At 43.9% G+C, this 23,148-nt stretch overlaps 1 protein-coding gene and 1 long non-coding RNA gene across 2 annotated transcripts; one reads left to right on the forward strand and one right to left on the reverse strand.

Moving 5' to 3' along the window:
* On the forward strand, positions 7,003 to 14,668 carry LOC8080341 (auxin response factor 9). Its single transcript, XM_002446477.2, has 14 exons — positions 7,003 to 7,702; positions 8,401 to 8,519; positions 8,620 to 8,715; positions 8,844 to 8,900; positions 9,037 to 9,189; positions 9,267 to 9,351; positions 9,519 to 9,609; positions 11,178 to 11,342; positions 12,381 to 12,500; positions 12,579 to 12,663; positions 12,785 to 12,953; positions 13,092 to 13,564; positions 13,652 to 13,842; positions 13,936 to 14,668. Exons 1-14 carry the CDS (start codon positions 7,654 to 7,656, stop codon positions 14,066 to 14,068), a joined length of 1,986 nt encoding a protein of 661 aa, XP_002446522.1. The 5' UTR covers positions 7,003 to 7,653; the 3' UTR covers positions 14,069 to 14,668.
* Positions 22,021 to 22,864, reverse strand: LOC110436102. Its single transcript, XR_002453768.1, has 2 exons — positions 22,442 to 22,864; positions 22,021 to 22,345 (listed from the first exon to the last, which is right to left on the reverse strand). It is a non-coding gene; the product is annotated as an uncharacterized LOC110436102 (long non-coding RNA).

Here is a 23,148-nt window from a genome sequence, read left to right on the forward strand (position 1 = left end):
ACCAAACAGGGTCTAAATTACACCCGAATTCGCCTCAACACATGTGAATTGAGATGAATCCGATCATATCTAAATAAGGCCATCGAAAGCATCGAGTAGCTAGCAACGGCCAAGGCCAAGCAGTACACGAGCTAGTTCAACGGGTGGTGAAGTTTTTGATCTTGGTGAGGAAAATTCTGTGTTTATGGATTTGGTTCTGAGATTTTTGGTGTGGGAAAAAAAATACAGTGCCCATCTACAGGTATACCGCAAGGCATCTTTATCTCTCCCAAGTTTTAATCCGGTTCACTAGCTTGCCTTGTTTATATTCAAAAAGTTTTTGAATTTTGACACTGTAGCACGTTTATTTTTATTTGACAAACATTGTGCAATCATAGAGTAACTGGGTTTAAAAGATACGTCTCGCGATTTACAGATAAACTATGCAATTAGTTTTTGTTTTCATCTATATTTAATGCTTCATGCATGTGCCGCAAGATTCGATGTGACGAGAAATCTTAAAAAGTTTTTAGTTTTTGGGTGAACTAAACAAGGCTTTAATTGATAAGATCTTTAAAGAGGTGCTTTAGACGTCGGTCGCTTTATTACATGCAGCACGAAAACAGGAACAAAATCCACCCGGCCATCACTCGGATCCGGAGGCAATGATAATGACGATGATGGCAATGGAACTGAAGGAGAGATGCATGGTTCTTCTCATCGGAAATCGGAGGATGCCGCGATGACGAGGATGGCACCGTGGGAGCTGACGAAGCAGCCCAATAAGCAAGCAAACTAGCAAAGCAACACAAAAGCCCCCGGCCGGCCACCATAGGCGCATGGCGCCGGCAAACGGCGCAGAAGACGTCGTATCCACGGCGCAAAAGGGATCGAGCTCTGGCAGATCGCCGGCTACACAGCCTACTACAATGCCCTTCCCACGTTTTCCATATTGCCTTGCTCTCCCCTCCCGAAGGTCGGTCCCGGTGTGATGGAGCATCAAGACCGTCACTGCAAGTCTGCAACGCCCGCTCATAGTACTTATTATACATGTATACTGTCCACACGGATCGAGTGATTATATTTTGCATGCAAACCTTTCACTGTAGCTCCTTGTTTTAAGCAAAGGTTCTGTTTGGTGGGGCTCCTCTCCCGCTCTGGCTTTGGCTCATCCAGAGGAGCTCTGCTAAACGTTTTTTTTTTGAAAAACCATCTTTAAATAAAAAGTAGAGGAGTCAAAGTGGTTTTGACTAAAAGAGCCCCTCTTAAGAACCTGTGACAAATACCCCTAAGAGACGAGCATGCATTTACTAACATTAACGTACACTTATCCTTTTGTGTATGTCTGGTCGTCGATCATTGGACGTGCTTAGATGAGTTGGAGGTGTCCTACTTCAGCAGCAGCTACAGATCACTGAATATATCCTCCACTGCATATTTGAAACGAAGAAAGATCCCCGACCAATTAAGCGGCCACGCGGCTTGTTGGCAGTGCGGCCTCAGCAACGTACGCTATCTTTTCTAATATACCTTTCCCGTGTTAGCTTACGAGCAAAGCAAGTTTAATTATGGTCGTCGGGTTCTGGGTGCTTAAGCTGCATGCGCACAAGAGGAGCACGCATCTTTGCTCCGATCCGCACTTGTTTTAATTACGTGCCAAAGTGCCCCCAGTAGTTGTTCTCTTAGCTTTGTCGAGATATCACGCATTGTTGACCAGAGAGATAGACGATAGATATATCAGCAATCTTTGATCATGTAGACTGCATTGCATCTGGCTCTGCCTGCAATAACATATTAACAAAGGGTTAAGCATCATCTATCTCCGATTTACTCTTGGCTTTTTTGCTGCTTTAGAAGATATTGTGCCGATCGATGAGCATCTGGCTATATATCCAATTCCTTTGTCTGCGACTACTGGAGAATCAGGAAATAAGGGCGAGCAAAAGAATGTGCGTGCCTCACTAGCTAGTCTAAGACCCTGTTTAGTTGCATGTGTTAAACTTTATCGTCTATCATATCGAATATTTACATACATGCAACAAGTACTAAATATAGACTATTTATGAAACTAAAACCACAGCTAGAAAGTAATTTGTGAGACGAATCTTTTGAGTCTAATTAGTCTATGATTGGATGGACACTAATTGTCAAATAAAACGAAAATGTTACAATACCTGTTAAATTTTAACACCCCAAACCAAACACCCCCCTAAAACAATAGTTATGACAATCTTCCTAGAAATGTGCTACCTGCTAGTGTATTCACACCTTTATTTATAATCTCAGGTGCATTTCAGATCAACAGTTATGAAAAATCCTCATATTTTCTAGGAAACATGCATGGGAGGTAGCCTGGTAGGTGGATGGCACATTGATACTAGATAATTGTCTTCTTTGATCTGTGTTTAGTTTCCTTGCAGTTGCATCTGCATATATACCTGTAATATGTATCTTTTTTTATGCCATTCTTTCATGACCCAGTTTTCAACACATCCTATAAAACTCTTGTCATCTCTATCTTCATTAATACAGTGTCATATCAACATATTTAATATGCATGAAACTCTAATGAAACTTCATTAAAACTGGCCTTATCAATCATTATTAACAAGAGACGTTCAACAATAGCATGCCTTACTTTCCCCGTTTCTAATTGTATATAAGTGGTTTTAGTTTTGTTCTTATGAGCCATGAAACTTGTCTAACTTTGATCAAGTTTATAGAAAAGTAATATATAATAACATCTAAATGTCAAATAAATGTACTATCAAAGTAAATCGTGTTTGATGTTATAAATGTTTGTGTATTTTTTTATAAACTTAGTCTAAACTAGCTGTACCTCTCTAAGCTAAGAAAATGATCCTACCGATGAAATGTGTGGAGCCAGACACTGCTGGAGCGGGCGTGACTGCCCTGCTACCCTGAACCCGTCACTATACTACATAACAAAGCTTGGATCAAAGATGGTTAAGCGAGGATCTTGGCCATTGCTTTCCCCATGCATTTGTTTAGAAAGCATTGTTACCAGGCATCTGTTCAATTGCTTCGATCAATAGCTAAGGATGTCCTAGGAATAGGAAAACAAGAGAAGTACGAGCCTACCTAACTGGGCTAACAGATGTACCGACGTTAGGCCATGTTTGGTTCCCTCTTATGAACTTTTGTTCCTATTTCATCGAATGTTTAGACACATGCATAAAGTATTAAACATAGATTATATATGAAATTAAAAACACAACTACAAAATAATTTACAAGATGATTTTTTAAGTCTAATTAATCTATGACTGTACACTAATTACTATAGTTACAAATATGCTATAGTATCTATTAAACTTTAGTCCCTGCAACCAAACATCCTCTTAGTGAGCTTTTAGTAGGCAGCACTTCAGGTGTACTCCGTACGCAGATCATAAGAAAATCTGGATTTGGTATGTATATATGTATAGCACATATCTCAACTTTTTTGTAACTGTAAAAAGGAAATTGATCGAACAATATGTGTTTTTAGGCCACAAACTGTTTATCGACTTGTACGTGTTTGTGTGTTCCCTGGCAGTTCGCCAGGGCATATTAGGACAATTATTCCATCTCCACAGACGAAAGGTGCAATGGTGGCTGTAGCTTTGTCCTCAATCCATCGCATTTCATACTTTCATGTGACTGGTACCAACACCACCTTATTATACACGTAAACTATACTATAAAAAAACAAGCTAGTTGCGCTTATACTAGTCACGCAGAATCAAAGGAATCAGGGACGAGGATCTTGGCCCTTGGTGATTGTCATGGGGTGGGTCCACGTACGCCGGCATAAAAGTTTCCGTTCCAAGGATGGACGGATAGCCAGGCAACAGCTACGTTTAGCGTAGCATGTGGCGTAAGCCTACCTGCCAGTGGGACGAACGAGTCCGCAGCCGCAAGCAAGCTGGCTGGAGGGTCGGTGGTGCAGGACTTCAAAAAGTTTTTGAATTTTGATACTATAATTTTTTTGTTTTTATTTGATAAAGATTATTAAATCATGGAGTAAATAGGTTTATAAAAGTTGTCTCGTAATTTACAGACAAATCGTGTAATATTTTTGTTTTCATTTATATTTAATGATTCATGCATATGCTGCAAAATTTAATGTGACGAATAATCTTGATTTTTTTTTTGATTTTTGCCTTGAACTAAACAAGGCCGCAACGTCCCCGTCCGTTTCCTCGCTGCCCCCTTTTCCTGCGGCCTGCTCCCTCCTGGCCTCAGCTTCCCCGCCGGCGACCAATCCGGCCGGCGACGGAGAACCCATGGCACCCATTATTGTTTAATATAACGCGGAGTACTAGTATAGTTTAGCTGCAATAATGGAGCGTAGATTATTGTCGCAGCCTTTGTTTAGTTGGAGATGATGGGATTAACTAATCACGGGGGCGGCAGCGGGGGTAAAGCTACTACCAGCTAATTGGCGCGGGTTATTCTAATGCCTCTAAAGCTTCCCTGCACTTGACCTGTGACCAGGATCCACGTTCTCTGACGAGTTGGGATCACTTTTGGTTGTGTAGTCTCAGTTGGAACAAACCGTCACGGCAACTGTTGGCAAAGGTGTGTGTGGTTACTACTTACTACCAGTATAACCGCGGTAATTTTTCTAACCCAGCTAGTTACGTACCCATATGCATGCATGCATGCCGCACTGCATAGTGCAGGTGGGCGGGCCGTCGGATCTCTTCACGCGATCAACGTGCACCGGTCGGTAGCCCCTACAGTAGTACTCCTAGTCCTAGCAGACGTCACGTCAGGGACGCCATGCAAGATGGGCCGTTACATAAACTCAGGCCGATCTATTTTTTTTAGATTTTGACAACGTAGCACTTTCGTTTTTATTTGACAAACATTATCTAATCATAAAGCAATTAAACTTAAAAGATTCGTCTCGTGATTTACAAGTAAACTGTACAATCAGTTATCTTTTTTATCTACATTTAATGTTACATGCATGTGCCGCAAGATTCGATATGATGGAGAACCTTATAAAGTTTTGGGTGTATGTAAACAAGGCCTCACATGACGAAAATTGATAAAAGTCTTTTGCCTCACTATTGTACTAATCAGGAAGCAGATGAGGCGGCAAACCGACCGCTGCCAAAGCCGTCGCGCTCGCTCTCGTTTTCTGCCCGGGAATCGATCGGCAGGCGGAAAGGAACGGAAACGCACGCGAAGCACCGCGAGGACGCTGTTGTGGGATCGGGTAGACAGGGACGCGCCCCCTGCGCCCACTATGGCACTATCCCCTGTCGTGGTCACTCCTTTTTTCCCCCCCACTCCCTCTCTTCCGTCCACTGTCACCCGCCTCGTATTCTCGACAACATTAATTGCTGCTAGAGACCGTCTTGGTGGATTCATGTCGATGAGAAAACAAAACTCTGTACACTGTACAGTACGTAGTATTTGGTATACGTACCATGTACGTTTGGGAGACTGTGGACGAACGAAATTTCGATGGGGGGAGACTTTGTCCCTTGCTAGCAATTTTTCTCTATCTAGTCGACCAATGCCTGTTTTTTTTTACCGCTAAAATAGACTTTGAAGCACAATGCCTTGTTTAGTTGTTGGTGAAAATTTTTAGGTTTGACTACTGTAGCATTTTCGTTTATATTTGACAATTATTATTTAACTATAGACTAACTAGGCTCAAAAGATTCGTCTCACAAATTACAGATAAAATGTGTAATTAGTTATTTTTTATCTATATTTAATGTTTTATGTATGTGTCTAAAAATTCGATGTAACGAAAAATCTTGAAATTTTTTTGCTATTTAGCGGCCTTGTTTAGTTACACTAAAACCAAAAACTTTTCAAGATTGAAATCACATTGAATCTTGCGGCACATACATAGAGCGTTAAATATAGATAATAAAAATAACTAATTACACAGTTTATCTATAGTTTACAAGATGAATCTTTTAAACTTAATTAGTCTATAATTAGACAATAATTACAGAATACAAATGAAAGTGCTAAGGCCAAAAGTATACGATGCGAGTGGTACGTAGGAGTACAGCTAAACAAGAGCACCAGACTGCTTCGTTGGACTGTACTAGTACGGAGTATTACTAAAAATCACACACACCGCTCAGGCGTTCACACACCACATGCCACCACATGGGCGCATGGCACGCGCGCCCGTTCCCACGACACGGGGGGGAGGGGTTGGCTGGCTCTAGCTCGCAGGTTGTTGCTGTGTGGGCGGGCGGGAGTCGTGAGAGAAAAGAGGCGGGCACGCTTTCTTTTCTTGGTGGGGGACGCGGTTGCATGCCGGGTCGGCGAGGAACACGCTGACGCGCCCCCTACTGTAGTCAGCTAGACAGCCTAGGCATCAAGCCTCGTCGCGGGGGCCTACCTGCCAGCGAGCGCGGGTCGCCGGTCATCTGAGCCTCTGCCGGCAGCGGACGACGCCTGCCGGCCCAGGTACGCGTCGTCGAGCGCAGGGGCCACCCGGCCACGCATGCTGCGCCGTCACTGTTACCCGCGGCTACTGGGGAGTAGTACACGGCTCGTCGTACTCCGATGAGTAGTCCCGCAGGAGTAGGAGCACACTGTAGCAGTCGAGGAGTAGTCCCAGCCTCCCAGGGCCCCCGGTCCAGAACGCGGCCGATCGCCCATGTGACTCCGATGCCCCTCGTGGCTCAGGCCGTGGCGCCGTGGGGCGGCAAGCGCCGGGGATCCCGACGCGACACGTAAAAGACAGGCCGGATCGGCTCGGCGTCGGACGCAGGGAGGTGACAGCACGAGACGGGCCACGGCCCCGGGGGGGCACGCCACGCTCGCCCGTACGGGTACGTACCAGTCCCACAGCGCTGGCCGGGCAGGAAAGATTCGCGCTCGCGCCGTGGGGGCACCACCACCGGGGTGCAGTGCAGCAGCGCGCGTACCGTACGGCAGTGCGTGCATCGGTCTGGGTGGCCAGGGTCCGGCCATCCGTAGCAGGCAGCGACTCGCCCGTGAAAGCTTTTACTTCTACGGAAAGAACCGAGCAGCGCCTACCTGTGTTCCCAAGTAGGAGTAGCCACCCCCGCCTGCCCACCCACTCATCACCCACCGCGCGCAGGGCAGTCCACCCATCCACTGCTGATCCATCCATTTCCACCCCCGTCTCTCTCGGCGCTCAAGGCCCTCACCCTCGACTCCGCTGCTGCCTGCCTGCCTCCTCTGCCTCCTCCTTGCCGCCGCGACCGCGACCGCCGCTCGCTGTCGAGGCCGCGCCCGCCAGAGGAGAGGAGTATAGTCAAGTCCGAGGCCACCTCACCTGCCCACGCTCAGACCTCCCCCCTCGCCTCAACGCCTCGCCTCGTCTCGTCTCCTCCACGCCACACACGCTCACCCCCGCCTCCCCTTCCCTTCCCCGGCGGCGACCCGGATCCCACTACTCCTGCGGCGCCAGCGAGCTCCGCCGACGAGTCATCGGCCTCCCGGAGCTCAGCACGCAGGTGGGTCCAGTGAGCTGTGCAGAGGGCGGGCCTTGGTTGTGCGTGTGGCCGCGGGCGTCGTCGGGGGCAGATCCATGGAGCTATGCCGCCCGCAGCGCGGATAGTAGTACGAGTACCCTGCACCAGTGGATCACGAGGACTGCCCCCCCACCTGCTGCTGTTTGTTTCGCTAGCCATTTTGGAGGCGTCTGTCTTGCTTGGAGGATATGGCCGCGGCGATGGACGCGCCCAACCCTGCAGCGGCTGCTGGCTCAGGTTTGGATTCCTGTCTCTAGCTGAATTTCTCGTTCCTACTATTGTCCTCCTGTCCTTGTAAGCTACTCCGTATGTCTTGTTTGAAGTTCGCTGCGGTTTTTTTTTTCTAAATTGGGGTGTGCGAAACTGAGGCACTTGGGTCTGGATAGGGTCGAGTTCGTTGGGTGGACTTCAATAGTTGACTAATTTGTGTGGAAAACGTCGCAGAATTCTCATAGTTTCAATTGGTGTCAGTAAACGAAAAATTTAGGGAAACTAGCAATTTTCCTTGATAATTGGCTTGCCAACTCTCGATGATTCGTTTAGATTGTTCTCTGTTAAGTGTCGACAGAGTAGTTTCATATTTTGACCACGTTTTTCTCCTTGTACAGAGGCATGCATGTCACCAGTTCTCAAATGGGGAAAAGTTTGGATCAGGGACCTATTACAAATCTAGATCTGTCACTTCGATTTTTATTGTCTGCTATATATGTGGCTAGTTTAGCACCAGTATTGTTGCCTCTAGAATGGATGTTTTGATGTGGTGGATCCATGTGCTCCTGTTCAGTCTGCAACTTTTGGTATTCTTCCTAATGGTTCAGATAGCTCATGATTAGTAGTTATAAAATCGAACTATAATAGACAGCAAAACAACTATTTCTATATGTTCTGTATTTGCTCGGATGACCCATTGATGCTAATTAATTGCTTCTATTCAGGAGGAATGCCTAGTGACGCCCTGTACCGAGAGCTGTGGCATGCGTGTGCCGGCCCGTTGGTCACAGTACCTAGACAAGGCGAGCGCGTCTATTACTTCCCCCAGGGCCATATGGAGCAGGTATTCACTGGTTTGATCAATCTTGTATTTTGTGGTGCCCTCCGTGTGCACATGCATTTGGGGTTTCTTTTCCTCAAATTGTTCATGATTTCTTTTATAGCTTGAGGCGTCTACACACCAGCAGCTTGATCAGTACTTACCGATGTTCAATCTACCACCCAAGATCCTATGCAGTGTAGTCAACGTGGAACTACGGGTCAGTGTGTTTTTTATAATCTGTCTGGTGCAACCTCCTTGCATGTTTGTTTTGGCGGATTGGTTATTCTAGGTACTGAACTGAGAAATCTTATAATTGTGCTCAATCTTTTGAACTCTGCAATTCAGGCCGAAGCTGATTCAGATGAAGTTTATGCTCAAATTATGTTGCAACCAGAAGCTGATGTAAGTCTGCATAATTTTACTCTTGAGAATATTCTTTCATTTCTGTTTTTAGTTTGGTACTGTACTACTTATTGCCTTTTTACATAATTACGTGTACATACATTGATTTATTATTTTCCTAAATATGCTTGATCAGCAAAACGAACTCACCAGCCTGGACCCTGAACCACAAGAACCTGAAAAATGCACTGCCCATTCCTTCTGCAAGACACTGACAGCTTCAGATACGAGCACTCACGGCGGTTTTTCTGTTCTTCGGAGGCATGCTGAAGAATGTCTTCCTCAGCTGGTTAGCATCAAAGCCATTGTATGACTCAAAGAGATTTCTTGACTAGCAGATATATTACTGAGTGTATCCTTTTGTAGGACATGTCTCTAAATCCACCTTGCCAAGAACTGGTTGCCAAAGATCTCCATGGCACTGAATGGCATTTTCGACACATTTTTCGAGGTGATTTGCACTCTTCACTATGCTTGAAAATGCCTATATTGAAAAAATTGTATTTATATCTCTTAATTTTGATGTAATCTGCTCTAGCATTGCGTAAACAGAGAGAAATATTCTGTAGTTCCATTTCCATTTTTAGTCTCATCCCTGCCTTCGCATGTTTCTTTCAGGGCAACCCAAGAGGCATCTCCTTACAACTGGCTGGAGTGTCTTTGTTAGCTCAAAGAGATTGGTTGCGGGGGATGCATTTATCTTCATGAGGTATAATACCCTGACTCCCGGAGCATCATAACTGGAGAGGATTGGTGCATTTTGCACCTGTCAATCAGGTTTGGTTTAATTGGGGATTGTTGGAATCCGGGATCCTGCGTAGATTGTAGCCAAAGGAGGTGGGAGGCCAGGGCTTCGGTTCCTGGCGGCGGCGAGGCTGAGATGCCGTGCTGTCTCTGTGTGTACATGTGGAAAAGGCAGGGGTGACAGGGAGGGAGCTGGAGAGATTATTCAGTCTCCAGCTCGTCTTTATTAACAATAGAGTCTAGGCATTATAGCCAAATCCTATCGAACACTTGAACTAATCCAACTTGACTGAGAGCCTATTGTCTAGGGAGTCTGGTGGCCAGGCCCAGGCCCCAGGCCCAGGTGTGTGCCCCTATCAGCCAATGCATGCTGCACCTGAATTGACTGAGATCCTATAGTCCCCAGCCACTGCATGCTGGTGACCAGGGCCAAGTCCAGGCGTCTCTCAGCCATTCATGCTGGTTACCAGGACCAGGTCCAGGTGCCTCTCAGCCATTCATGCTGGTTACCAGGACCAGGTCCAGGCGCCTCTGAGCCACTGGTATACTACGACTACAATAATGTCCCTCCCTTCCTCGACAAACAGTTGTCCCCCTCGACAAAAAGCTCATCCGCTCGTCCTCGAGCTGAAATGTATACCATGCCTGCCATAACATCTCTCCCTCGACAAACAACTCGTCCTCCAGCTGAAATGTATACTATGCCTACCATAACATCTCTCCCTCCCTCGACAAACAGCTCAACCTTGAGCTGAAATGCCAGGAACGTGTCGCGGAAGGTGTCGACAGGCTCCCATGTAGCCTCTGCCTCAGGGAGTCCGGAGCACCCTCATCCTGAGAGCTGTCGTTGTTGTAGTCATTCGCCTTGAAGTAGAAGAAGCGCCTTCACTTGTGGCCGCGCTGGCCGCTTGCTGCACCACCAGTCGCCACGCAGCCGGCGGTGCCTCAGCCACTCGTGCTGCCTGCTCCTCCCCTGGCTCCAATGCGCCCATTCTGTTGTCTATCACTAGCCGAGCTCGGCGAACTTAGCGCCTCTTGTACTTGGAGGTGACCGACTACAACAATGAGGACTCTTAGGATGGGAGCCTGTTGACACCTTTTTGCGACAGGTCACAGGTTCCCGACATTTCAGCTTTTTGTCGAGGGAGGGAGAGGTGTTATGGTAGGCATAGTATACTAGTGGCTCAGTGGCACCTGGACCTGGTCCTGGTCACCAGCATGCATGGCTGAGAGGCGCCTGGACTTGGCCCTGGTCACCGGCATGTAGTGGCTGAGGACTATAGGATCTCAGTCAATTAGTTCAGGCACAGTATGCAGTGGCTGAGAGGTGCACGCACCTGGGCCTGGTCCTGGCCACCAGACGAGCTGGAGATTGAATACGCTCCCTCAGCACTGGCTTCTCACTTCAGCCGGGAACTGAAGCACTGGCCTCCCACCTCCTTCGGCTACAACCTACGCAGGATCCCGGATTCCAAGAGGGATGAACTTGTATATTTCTGTACTCATTATGTATTACTTTTTACTGACTGGCAGAGGTGAAAATGGTGAGCTACGGGTTGGTGTAAGGAGGCTCATGAGACAAGTAAATAGCATGCCGTCATCTGTCATATCAAGCCACAGCATGCATCTTGGAGTCTTGGCCACAGCCTCCCATGCCATCTCCACTGGAACCCTCTTTTCCGTTTTCTACAAACCAAGGTTTGATATTTTTTGTTTGCTTTTATCTATACATTTGACTGCAGTACACTTCTTATTAATGGATGTTCAACTGTCCTGTGTATTTGACTGTACTTTCTATTTACTAATTGGGCTTTGCTACGGTACACTCAAATAACTGTGGACCGTTGATCTAGATGTTAATTATCACATATTACCTCCTATGAAGTAATAGGACACATATAGAAAATATCTTCCTATTAGATCTAATATGCATGCATAATCTAACTTTCCTATACATGATGAGATCTAGAGTTTTTATATAATGTGGACAATGCTACACATGCATCCTGCACACACACACACGAAGTGACGTGCTTTATACGTGATGATTGTTTTTAGAACTAATACAAAGATCTTTGTATTTATGCGTTTTACATTTTAAATAAGACAAGGTAGGTCTAATTTTTTTTAATTAACTAATGTAACATATTTTTTATAAACATAATTTGTCCTTTTTCACAAAAAATGATAACTGAGTTGCGTATATTAACATGCTATTAGGAAAAATAATTATGCACATATAGGGATTTGAAATATAAATATATAACACACATAGATAAATAAAAACTCATAAAAAGGAAGGATATCGTCATTAGCCATAATCGATTGTAAACATGGAAAAGAAAGAATATTGCTGCTAGCATGAATAAAGAGGCTGGGACATGCACGTCTGCGCTTTTGCATGCCGTGATGAGAGGGATTTGAGAATATATTTTTCCTTTTTTCTAGGTCACTTAATCAATAAATTAATTCAAATATTCTCAAAAATCAACGGCTCAGATTTATTTGAGGTATTACCTCCTATTAAGTCAGTTCTGTACTCTGCTTCAGTTGTAATTTGTAAATGGGCTTTTTGTTTGTAGCTACTCCATCCATTGAGTGATGTCTTATCCCTTGCCCTTTTCGTTGCACCAAAGTTACCTACTATGGTTGTCCTAGTTAGCATTAATGTGTGCATGCTTTGTTTCCTTCATAATCTTGCCTGCTAAACTTTATGCTCCTTTTATGTGTTCCCAGAACTAGCCGATCTGATTTTATTGTGAGTGTTAACAAGTACCTTGAAGCTAAGAAGCAGAAAATATCTGTTGGAATGAGGTTTAAGATGAGATTTGAAGGTGATGAGGCTCCTGAAAGAAGGTATGGTTTGGACTTGCTTTCATTTAAACATTTTATTTATGCTGCGAGCAAAATTAACATTTCTGTCTTTGATTACAGGTTCAGTGGAACAATTATTGGCATTGGCAGTTTGCCGGCAATGTCAAAATCTCTGTGGGCAGATTCTGACTGGAGATCTCTAAAGGTAATGACGATTTTTATCTCTGTTAAATTAGTAGTGTGCTATCTGCAAATTGTGCAGAGTGATTCATTATATTTATTTTCTTTATCTTCTAAGTGTTAATCTAAACTGTAATTTTTACCAGGTTCAATGGGACGAACCTTCATCCATTCTTCGTCCAGATAGAATCTCACCATGGGAAGTGGAGCCCCTGGATGCTGCTAATCCACAATCCCCTCAACCTCCACCAAGGCCTAAGCGTCCACGACCCCCAGCTTCACCTTGTATGGTTTCAGAACTGCCTTCAGGTTTTGGTAAGGAGTCCCTTAATACTTGTTATGAAATATGGTTCAGCTTCTAGAATGCTCAGTTCATGGGTACCATAAGCATTCTTGGATATGGATATGATGTGCTCTCCTACTGTATCTGAGTTCTTGTGGCATTCATGTTAGGACTCTGGAAATCCCCAACAGAATCATCCCGTACACTCTCATTTTCGGAACCTCAACGGGCTCGAGAGTTATTTCCTTCAATTCCCACATCAACCTTCTCATCTTCATCAAACGTCAGTTTCAATTCAAAGAATGAGCCATCCATGCTAACCACACAGTTCTACTGGTCAGCAAGGGATACAAGAGCTGACTCCTGCGCTGCTAGCACCAACACAGTCATAGTTGAAAAGAAGCAAGAGCCAAGTTCTGGTGGTTGCAGATTGTTTGGAATTGATATATGCTCAGCTGAGGAAGAAGTATTACCTGTGGTTACTGCTCCAGGTGTTGGTTATGAGCAGACTGCTGCCTCTGTAGAGTTGAACTCGGATAAGCTCTCACAGGGATCTGATGTCAACAATTCTGATGCCCCAGCAGCTAGCAGTGAGCGTTCACCTCTTGAATCCCAAAGCCGGCAAGTGAGGAGCTGCACCAAGGTGATTTCATATGACATTAGTTTTTTCTCATTGTGTTCTGTTCTTGCTTGTGGTTCACTGGGTAACTGATTAATGTTGTGCAAACAGGTAATTATGCAAGGAATGGCAGTTGGAAGGGCTGTAGACCTGACAAAGCTTAGTGGCTACAGTGATCTTTGCCAGAAGTTGGAGGAGATGTTTGACATCCACGGGGAGCTAGGTTGCACACTCAAGAAATGGCGGGTCATTTTCACTGATGATGAGGATGACATGATGCTTGTTGGGGATGATCCTTGGGAGTAAGAACCCACCCTTCATCTCTGTATGAACGAGTACTTTATTTTTTTTTCATTATTAAAGTCCTAATCTCTGTGCAATGCATCTTCCTTCAGTGAGTTTTGCAGAATGGTGAAAAGGATTTACATTTACACATATGAGGAGGCGAAGAAACTGACATCCAAGTCAAAGTTACCTGTTAGCAGTGACAGCAGCAAGCTGAGTGCTGTAAACTCACTGTCTGAATGACTATCAACAAAGACTGCAGAGTGCTAACGTCCCTCTAATTTTGTTGTTTCCACCATTGATTATGTGGGGGTGTGGGGGGAAGGCCCATCATTGCTCCGTGGGCTGAAGTTGTGGTTGGCATTCAATTGCCTCGAGTTTTGGAGGCCTTTGGACTGCCATGCCAGCACGAGCCTCCTGGAAGAGAGGCACTCTGGCATCTGCGTGCCATTTCCCATTTGTCTGTGACGTTTGGTAGGAGTATCCATGGCTTATTTAGCAGGTCCCTGGTTTGAAGAAAGAACCGGTCAGCTGCAAGATGGACGGACGGTGCCTTGCCTCTTCTTCGACTACTTAGCTAGTAATTAGGACTATGTATGTAATGAATGTATATAGTGCCATTAAGATGCCCTGCCCTGGTATTGAGGTTCGGGCATTTGTATGCATCGATTGTTGTTCGGTAATTGTTACCCTTAGCAGCGACAAACCTGAGGGTGTAGGTGGTCAGGTGGGATGTATGTTTCTTTCAGCAACAATCTGTCAATCTTTGCGGAAGTGATCTGTATATAGTCTACTGTTTAATAAACAATGTTGTGCAACTTGTGCTCCTAGCCTTGCACCATACACTGGCGCTTTTCTTGTGCGGCTGTTTGCTTGATGACTGTCTCTTTTTGTGGCTATGCTTTTTGTTGTCTAAAGCGAGAACTAGGATGTGGAGTGTGCTCTGCCCTTGGTGGCCTCATCATCTTCAGTCCAAAAAAGAAGAGGGGCGTTAGTTATGCTCCTGCTTCAGAATATATCATATCTATATCAGAATCTAGAACCATTTTGATGAGAAACGTTGTGCTCTGTTCGCTCTATTCATGTGGCAGCTGGTTACGCGTCAGGCTTCACAACAATGGTTCAAACTTATAACCGCTAGTTGTGTTTGTTTCTGAGGCCATGGCCACAAATAGTTGTGTTTTGGCCCTGTTTGGTTCCCCTTGCTAAATTTTAGCTAGCTAAAACTTTAGTCACTTTAGGCCTTGTTCAGTTCACCAAAAAACCCAAAAATTTTCAAGATTCCGCGTCAAATCGAATCTTGCGGCACATGCATGGAGCATTAAATATAAATAAAAATAAAAACTAATTACACAGTTTGCCTGTAAACCGCGAGATGAATCTTTTGAGTCCAGTTACTCTATGATTGGACAATGTTTGTCAAATAAAAACGAAAATGCTACAGTACCCAAACCAAAAGTTTTTGCGAACTAAACAAGACCTTAGTAGCTAAAGTTCCAAATATATTGACTAAAATAAGCTAAAATAGTTTAGTCCCATTAGTCACCCAAGAGTAGCAAAAAATAATTTTAGCTAGCTAAAATTTAGCAAGGGGAACCAAACATGTCCTTTGTTTCGGAGGCCACTAAGGCCTTGTTTAGTTCCAAAAATTTTTAGGAAATTGACACCGTAGCACTTTCGTTTGTATTTGATAAATATTGTCTAATCATAGAATAACTAGGTTGAAAAGATTCGTCCCATATATAAGCCTGCGGCGGCGGAAACAGGACGGACACGGACAGCCGGGACTCGGGAGAGCCCGGTCGTTTTCCGCAACCGCAGGACTTGGTACGACTAGGATACCCGCGACTCGGAGCAGCGAGCAGAGTTGCAGATTCGAGCACAAGCAAGCCACGACGGCGTGCGACCGGAGTGTGAAGGGGTTTACCGTAGCGACTAGCGAGGACCACATGGATGGTCGGAGATGGAGCTGATCCCGGCCGGGCGCCGAGCCGTCAGCGTCCGGGTCCATCTCCATATATCCTCGTCGTGAGGAACCGAACCTCTACCTCTGCTGCGACCCCTAGAATGCAAGATGTCGTGCACTGCGGATTTGCTGCAGGAAGAAGGGCGGGCGGGAACGTGTTCGTTTCTGACGGCGGCTGTCTGCGCAGAGGGTCTTCACCGTTGAGAAACGGATGCGATCGAGAGGGTGAGGGAGAACGGACAAGGCCGGCGGATCTCGACGACCTCACCGCGAAGCCGCCCGCGCGGTCTTTGACGGCAAAGATCGAGGATGGGCAGGCAAGGAGATCGACGCTGGTCGCTGCAGCGGGCAGCGGCCATGGATACCGGCCGGGGAGGCGACGGCTGACGTCAAAGGAGAACACGTGTCCGGGTTTGCTTGAGACACGAGGTGCTATAGCAGGTCCCAGAGCCCCGATGCCTTCGATGCACGAGCACGACGCGTGCCGCCCCCGAAAATGACCGCAGCAGCACCTAGCACCTCGATCGTGTATGCACGGCCGGCTCGTCCGACTACACGCGGCTCTAGCTCACGACCAACCACCCGTTGTTGGCTTCTCGATCGTGTCCCAAAGGCCCAAGTCACCGATATGCACGCGACCCTGCAAGTGCAGGGACGAGGGCACAGACTAGTTGCTTGTTCCGAGCCCACATACTTGTTTCCGGGCATGGCCGACGTCGTCGGCACCCCAACCTCCCATGGGTTTAGCTCCGGCCTGAACCACAGTGGCGACGCCTCCTGACCATGGAAATGAACACGACTTCGCCAACAAGCAGCCGGAAGCGCCGCCAACGACCTGAGGGTGGTTCGGCAGCTGCGCGTGTGCGGTCCCCGAGAATCCGGGGATTGTTTTAATTTTATTTTTTTATTAATAAATATTTTGATAGTAACCACCCAGAAAAAGTATTTGCACCCCATAGTCCAGTCCCTTTGGTCGTGCCGGCGCGGATAGCTTGAGACAAGGGGTGTCACGGTGGCAACACAGTTTGAGTCACACATTAACAATATAAATTATCGATAATTTTAAAATTATTGAGTTTATAAATGTGAAAATTATATAAATAGATTTGTTTTGAAAAATACTTTCATAAAAGTATATATATATATATATATATATATATATATATATATATATATATATATATATATATATATATATTATTTTTTCCTAAGTATGTTTTTTTAAAAAATAATTTGTCAAAGTTATGTTTTGAAGACTATATCACTATCTAAAACGACTTCTAAATCCTATACGAACTGGGCCTATTGAGCGCCCCCATGTGCAAGGTGATTTTGCATTTCAATTCCAGTCACGGTCTCGCTTTTGCGGTTCAGAATTCCACCCTCATCTTTAATTTCATTTTTAGGATGTCATGGGTTATGATTAACTGTTAACAAAAAAATCTTTAAAAAATTAATTAGGATGTCATTTTCTATATAATTGCTCGGTCACATAAATTAAGAGTACAAAGTCTGCCATAGGTGACATTTTATCCTCGATCCAACCAGGCTGACACGTGCCGAGCCAGCTAGGGACAAATTTTTTGAAACTAAAAAAATATGTACACAGATAACCAAAAAAGAGAAAAATCTTTTTAAAATGTACATTGGATCAACTGAAGTAGCTAGAGGAAGTGAATTAAATCAAATGTTAGTTTAAGAAGTTATCTAGACATAGGCTAAACTCAAGGGAGGAGTTTGAATTTTTTTTCATACCATTTCTTATTTGAAAACACCATAGAATATCCGAGGGGATTATACACATGATGAAACTATTTACAACTTATCTCTATGACAAATGATATAAAGTTTAGTAATATTCAACAATGGATATTAAATTTAATCAAATATTGTCTTGATTTAGTTTGAATCTTATATATTTGTTGTTATAAATTATATTTCAATGCATTATTTATTTTGTTGCTGCTAAAAATATTTTTACATATTTTCATTTATTAATTTCTTTATAGATGTTTTTATATATGCTTCAAATATTTATTTATATGTTTTATTTTCTAACAAATTTAGCAATTAAAATATTTAGTTGATGAATACAAGTACTACAGGTGTTATATACTCTTGGTGTTATATACTCTTATTTTAATCTCTGCTTGTACAATAATATTGTTCTTCCAAAAAATAATGATAAAATGAAATATACTTAATATTAACTAAATTGAGTAGATATATGGTGTGAATTCGAATCTAACTTATTTTTTCATTTGTATTTGAGAATATTCAACTTTTTATTCATATCTGGCAAAAAATTAATATCTGAAATCTAGTTGTACCGATTTATTTCCACCTCTACCGCCTATGCGGCAACACCTAGGAATCTCGCCTGGCTAAGTGCAATTTTTTGAAAAGGTCAGCAGCGGAGTCCCCTACCTATATTTTTGCTTTTCATTAATAAAGAATAAAAGAATGTACAGAAGGGAAAAATACAGAGAAAGGAGGAGGAAAAAGTACAAGGCATCTAGGCCCAAAAAACAAAAAAAGAGAGGAAAACATCATGAATATCTGTAGCTAATATCTTTCTGGAAAAGATTATTCACGTACCATGTAGTGTTGTAGGTAAAGGCATAGATCACGTCGATGTTGGTGACATTAGGGAATTTGTTACGCTTTTGGAAGAAACATTGGATGTACTATTAGAGAGTTTCGTTGGGATTTTGCTTGAAGTTGTGGTGGTCACGTGAGTTCCTACTTCCTAGGATGGGCGAAGGTGCCCTAGAAGTGTCCCATGAATGGTAGGGATGGCAATGGGCAATTTTGGGTCAAAGCTTCGCGGATCTCGGGTTCAACAATTTTGGGTTTGGGTCTGATTCCTTCCTCCACCCTTGCCCTCGCCATTGTTTTGGTCCAGGGACCCTAAACTTATTAGGTTTGATTTGGGGTTTTGATTTTCACCCATGGATGCCCAATAGAGGTCTGAAATAGATCAAATATGAATAGAACTCATGCATTTTATTAATAAATTATTTATGCTAACTGTTAATAAGTTTGTTCTAAGTCGAGTCAAGAAATTGTGTGTTGTTTATACCTCTTGTTTATACAGATGTGAATGTGTAATATATGTCTTGCAGGCGGAGCTAGAGAAAATTCAAGGAGAGTGCGTTTGCCTTGTGGGTGCGTAGACTTTTATTTTGAGAGTGCAAATATGGTAAAAATTTAGCCATAATCATTGTTTTCCTGTTTTTATGTGGGTGCGCCTGCACTGTTTACTATATACATACATCCGCTCATCTTGTATGTGTAGCTAGAAATTCTTTAATTGTTTTTTATTGCCATGTTGTGATGGGTTTTAATATCGGGGAACCAATCGAGTTTGGGGATCCACCAATTGCGCGTTTTGAGTTTGGGTTCACAGAGAATCTACCCCGTTCCATCGCTAATGAAGAGCACATGCAGGTCAGTTCAGTTGCCAATGCAGCCTGCGTCACGCTTCTTAAATACCAAATCTAAATGTATATTTATGTCTATATCTATATCTATATCTATATCTATATTTATATCTAATAATAATAATAATAATAATAATAATAATAATAATAATAATAATAATAATAATTTCTATACAAAGAGGTAAAATTTGTACCATAATTTTTTCTGTCCAACTCCAATCTCTACGGGGTATTCTGTTTTTTTTGTCAGATAACCCTCTTTTCAAAGTCCGGTTCAGTTTGAATCTAATCTTTAATAATTTTCCTTGGTTTGTGTCCGTTAGGCCAGTCTCAATGCATAGTTTTATGACACAGTTACCAAAACTATAAACTAGGTAACCGAGCCATAAGAGTTTCATGGGGATGAAACTCCTCTCTCATCTGATAAAACTCCTTCATTTAATGACCCTGCCAAGTCAGCAATTTTGCTTATGTGGCACCTTATTTAATGTGCATGACACTTTCATGAAACGCGCATTGAGACTTGCCTTAGCAGTTCAGAATCTTTTGCGGCTTCCATCCGACCTCCTTTTTGTTTCGGATTTTTTTTGATAGTCTCCTATTAATATCCACTCAAGTGTTTTTTAAGTCCGCGGCCGCACGTCAACACAGCAGACCCTGCCGTGCATCTGTGGAGCGGTAGGTCTGCCACGTAATCATATTATTGGCGTTTGAACCATTGGATTTTCTCTAAGAAATAAAGATCTTTACTGCCAAGTTGTTAGGGTAATTTTGATTATAAACATGTTCTTGCTAAAACCTAAATTAGCCAATGGTTTAACTAATTAAAACATGAACTAAAATCTTGAGCAGATTGTTGTGTAATACCATCTAAATAAATGTATCTCTGTAATCTCTGATAAGGGTAATCTTTATCAACCAAGTAATCCCAGTAAACAGGTTTTGGTTGCCAATGTTCATGAAATTAGTCGTGCTCTACTCTTGTAAGGGTCCAGGTTTAGCTGGCTTAGCGGATTTTGGACTATGTCGTGTTCTTGTATTGTTTGGCTCTAAGCAACCACTTGTGATTGTGAAGGCCGGAATGTTTTATTTCTTAATCTAAAAAATATGAAAAATCAAGAGATGTCTTCTATCATAATCATCAGTGGCATACTAATTCTTGACATGTCGATAATTAACTCTTTGTTGACTTTAATCAGATATTAAAGTATAGATTTTGATATTTAACAATGCCAACACAAGAAGAATGAAAATTAAAGTTTTTCTTCGGTAGCAACGCACAAACATATTTGCTAGTATATGTATAAGTACAAAATTGCTTCTCTCATCAAGGGTAATCGATCACTAACCCAAAAACTAGAAATATTAGGGGAGCCACGCGCGCTGCATCATCAACCAAGTATGGTCCTTTAGTTTATCCGTATATTGCAAGCTTCATAAATTAATCTAGGTTACACATTCTCAGGACCTACTAGTAGGCTACTAGAGAGATCATCACTCCTCGTGCTGTTGGAAGGGCTCTGAGCATAGGTTCTAATGAAGACATTCATCAGCCACGGTACCATGCAGAGATGTATTAAAAAGAGAGGCGCCTCCCCAGCCGTCCAGGCAAAAGCTTCCCACAAAGGTCCATCAACGCTGAAATGTATGGACGCGACGTATGCGTACATGGTGATCAGTAATATGGAATAGCACACCTGCAAGACATGAGCAGCGAGGGGCCGGCCCAAGAGATGAAATAAGGAAAGTCAGGCTTTTGTGCAGGAAAAAAAAATGCATAATTGCAACGTGTAACGAAATAATAGAGGGATCAGCACACTTACGTGTAACTTAAGGAATTGTTAGCTACCGATGGCTTAGTATGTGTGTGTGTACGGAAAAAACACGAAATAATAGAGGGATCAGCACACTTACGAAGAGGCCTCTGATCTGTCGGGCCATCACATGGTTGGTAACGACGGATTCTGGCACCTTCTCCTCTGCAGCCACGGTCGTCGCCATCTCTCTTCACCTTGGCGCGACGTTGCCGGCCTCCCTCGTCGCGCTCGTCGCAAACTCGCGCAACGATCGCGCGCGCTCACCCCGCAACCCCTAAACCTAAAGGTTCGCTCTCGATTTGTCAGAAAACTGAAAAGAGACGTTTGCGATATATATGTTTGCGAGATGCCTGCGGCGGCGGACACAGACATGGACATGGACATGGACACGGACAGACGGACCGGTCCTTCGTTCTCCGCAACCGGCAAGACTTTCTACGATACGTGCGAATCGGGCTCAGTTCCGTACTGAACACAAGCGCTAGCGAGGACCACGACTATCTCTGGATGAGATGCCGAGACCTCTCTGCAAATCTGCCATGGTCGATGCCTGTTATTACGAGATAAGCGCGGAGGAGGAAGACGATGAGTCGCTGGTTCTTCACTACTGGATGCGGTCTGCGGACGAGCAAGCTAGGCCGACTGGGACTACTGAGCCATACGTTGAGTTCTGATGGAAGGCCAGCCTCCACATGCAAAGTCGAGTTCTCTCTCGACTCTTCCTCTACTATATAGGTGAGCACATAAAAGGCCGGGATGCAGTTTGATCCCGGTGTCGATCTCCTTCGACCCCCATCTTTGCCGGCGCCTGCTTTGGCTCCGGTGGGCAGCGTCGGTCCTGAGTTTTTCTAAACCTAGGTCGAGAACTAATATAGAGGTCTACAGTTCAATTTATTTTTGAAATGTTTATATATATTTCTCTCTATATTTATAGTCTCAGCAATATACATCAATGTAAATAATATTCGATGCATTAAAAACTTATATATAATATCTCAAAAGTTCATAAAATAGCTAGACAGATGTATAATAATGAGCATCTCGAAGGGTTTTGCATTTTGACTTTATATCTATACCTACCTAATACTAAAGAGGTAAAATTTCAGCCAATTTTTTGGTCTGGTATTTTTTTTCGTCTGGCCTCCCACACGTATCGACAGCAACTTCCAAAATTGCGTCCAGAACTCCGTAGCCGCCTCAAATTGCGTCCAGAACTCCCTGGCCACCTCAAATTGCATGTTGCAGAACCTGAATCAGGAAACCAAACAGAACCGAACGAACAAATCTGCTGTAACTGAAAAGGAAAACAAAAATCATAAAACCAAACAGAATGGAACAAACAAATCTACTGTAGAACGAAAAGGAGAACAAGAAGGGAAAAGACCAATACCGAGGCTGAACCAACCATCTTCTCAAGGGCCGGTGGTTGCGGTTGCGCATGTGGCGCCGCCTCGGAGCAACGCTTCCTCTAGAGGGCACCCCCGCAGCTCTCCTTGTGGATGCTGTCCATGGCGCTTCCTCCGGAGGGCACCACCGTGCCATCCGAGACAGCGCTTCCTCCGAAGGACACCCCCGCGGCTCTCCATCCGAGATCTCGCTCTAGGCCACGTGCGGCGTCGGCAGCGCGGCTTGCGGTGACAGCAGTCACAGCCACACGGAGGGCACGTCAGGCGGATGCCATGGCCATGCATGAGATCCTGCTGGTGGCAGCAACAGCATTGGATCTAATATTTTCGTCCAGCCCAAGTGTCCATTTCATTTTTGTGGAAAGCGTCGATTGAGTTCCCGTGTCTGTTGTTTCCTTTTTTCTGTAAAAAGCGTTCACGTCCGTCTCCTTTGCTGTTTTTTGTTGCTTTTTTCCATTTTTGCTTTCCTAACATTCAGTTCCTTGACTTATTGTTTCTTTCTTTCTTTTGTTTTTCTTATAAACAGAAAAAATAAATAAAAATAGATATTTTAATCTCTAATAATCAATATAGATCAGCCGATGCTCTAACCAATTAATCTAAAATAGTTTGTCTCCAGTCAAATCTATACCTCTGTACCCAACTTCTATATCTATACTTCTTACCATGATAAAAAAGAGAGGCAAAAAAT

Source organism: Sorghum bicolor, chromosome 6, assembly GCF_000003195.3.
Source record: "Sorghum bicolor cultivar BTx623 chromosome 6, Sorghum_bicolor_NCBIv3, whole genome shotgun sequence".
NCBI classification, from domain to species: domain Eukaryota; kingdom Viridiplantae; phylum Streptophyta; class Magnoliopsida; order Poales; family Poaceae; genus Sorghum; species Sorghum bicolor.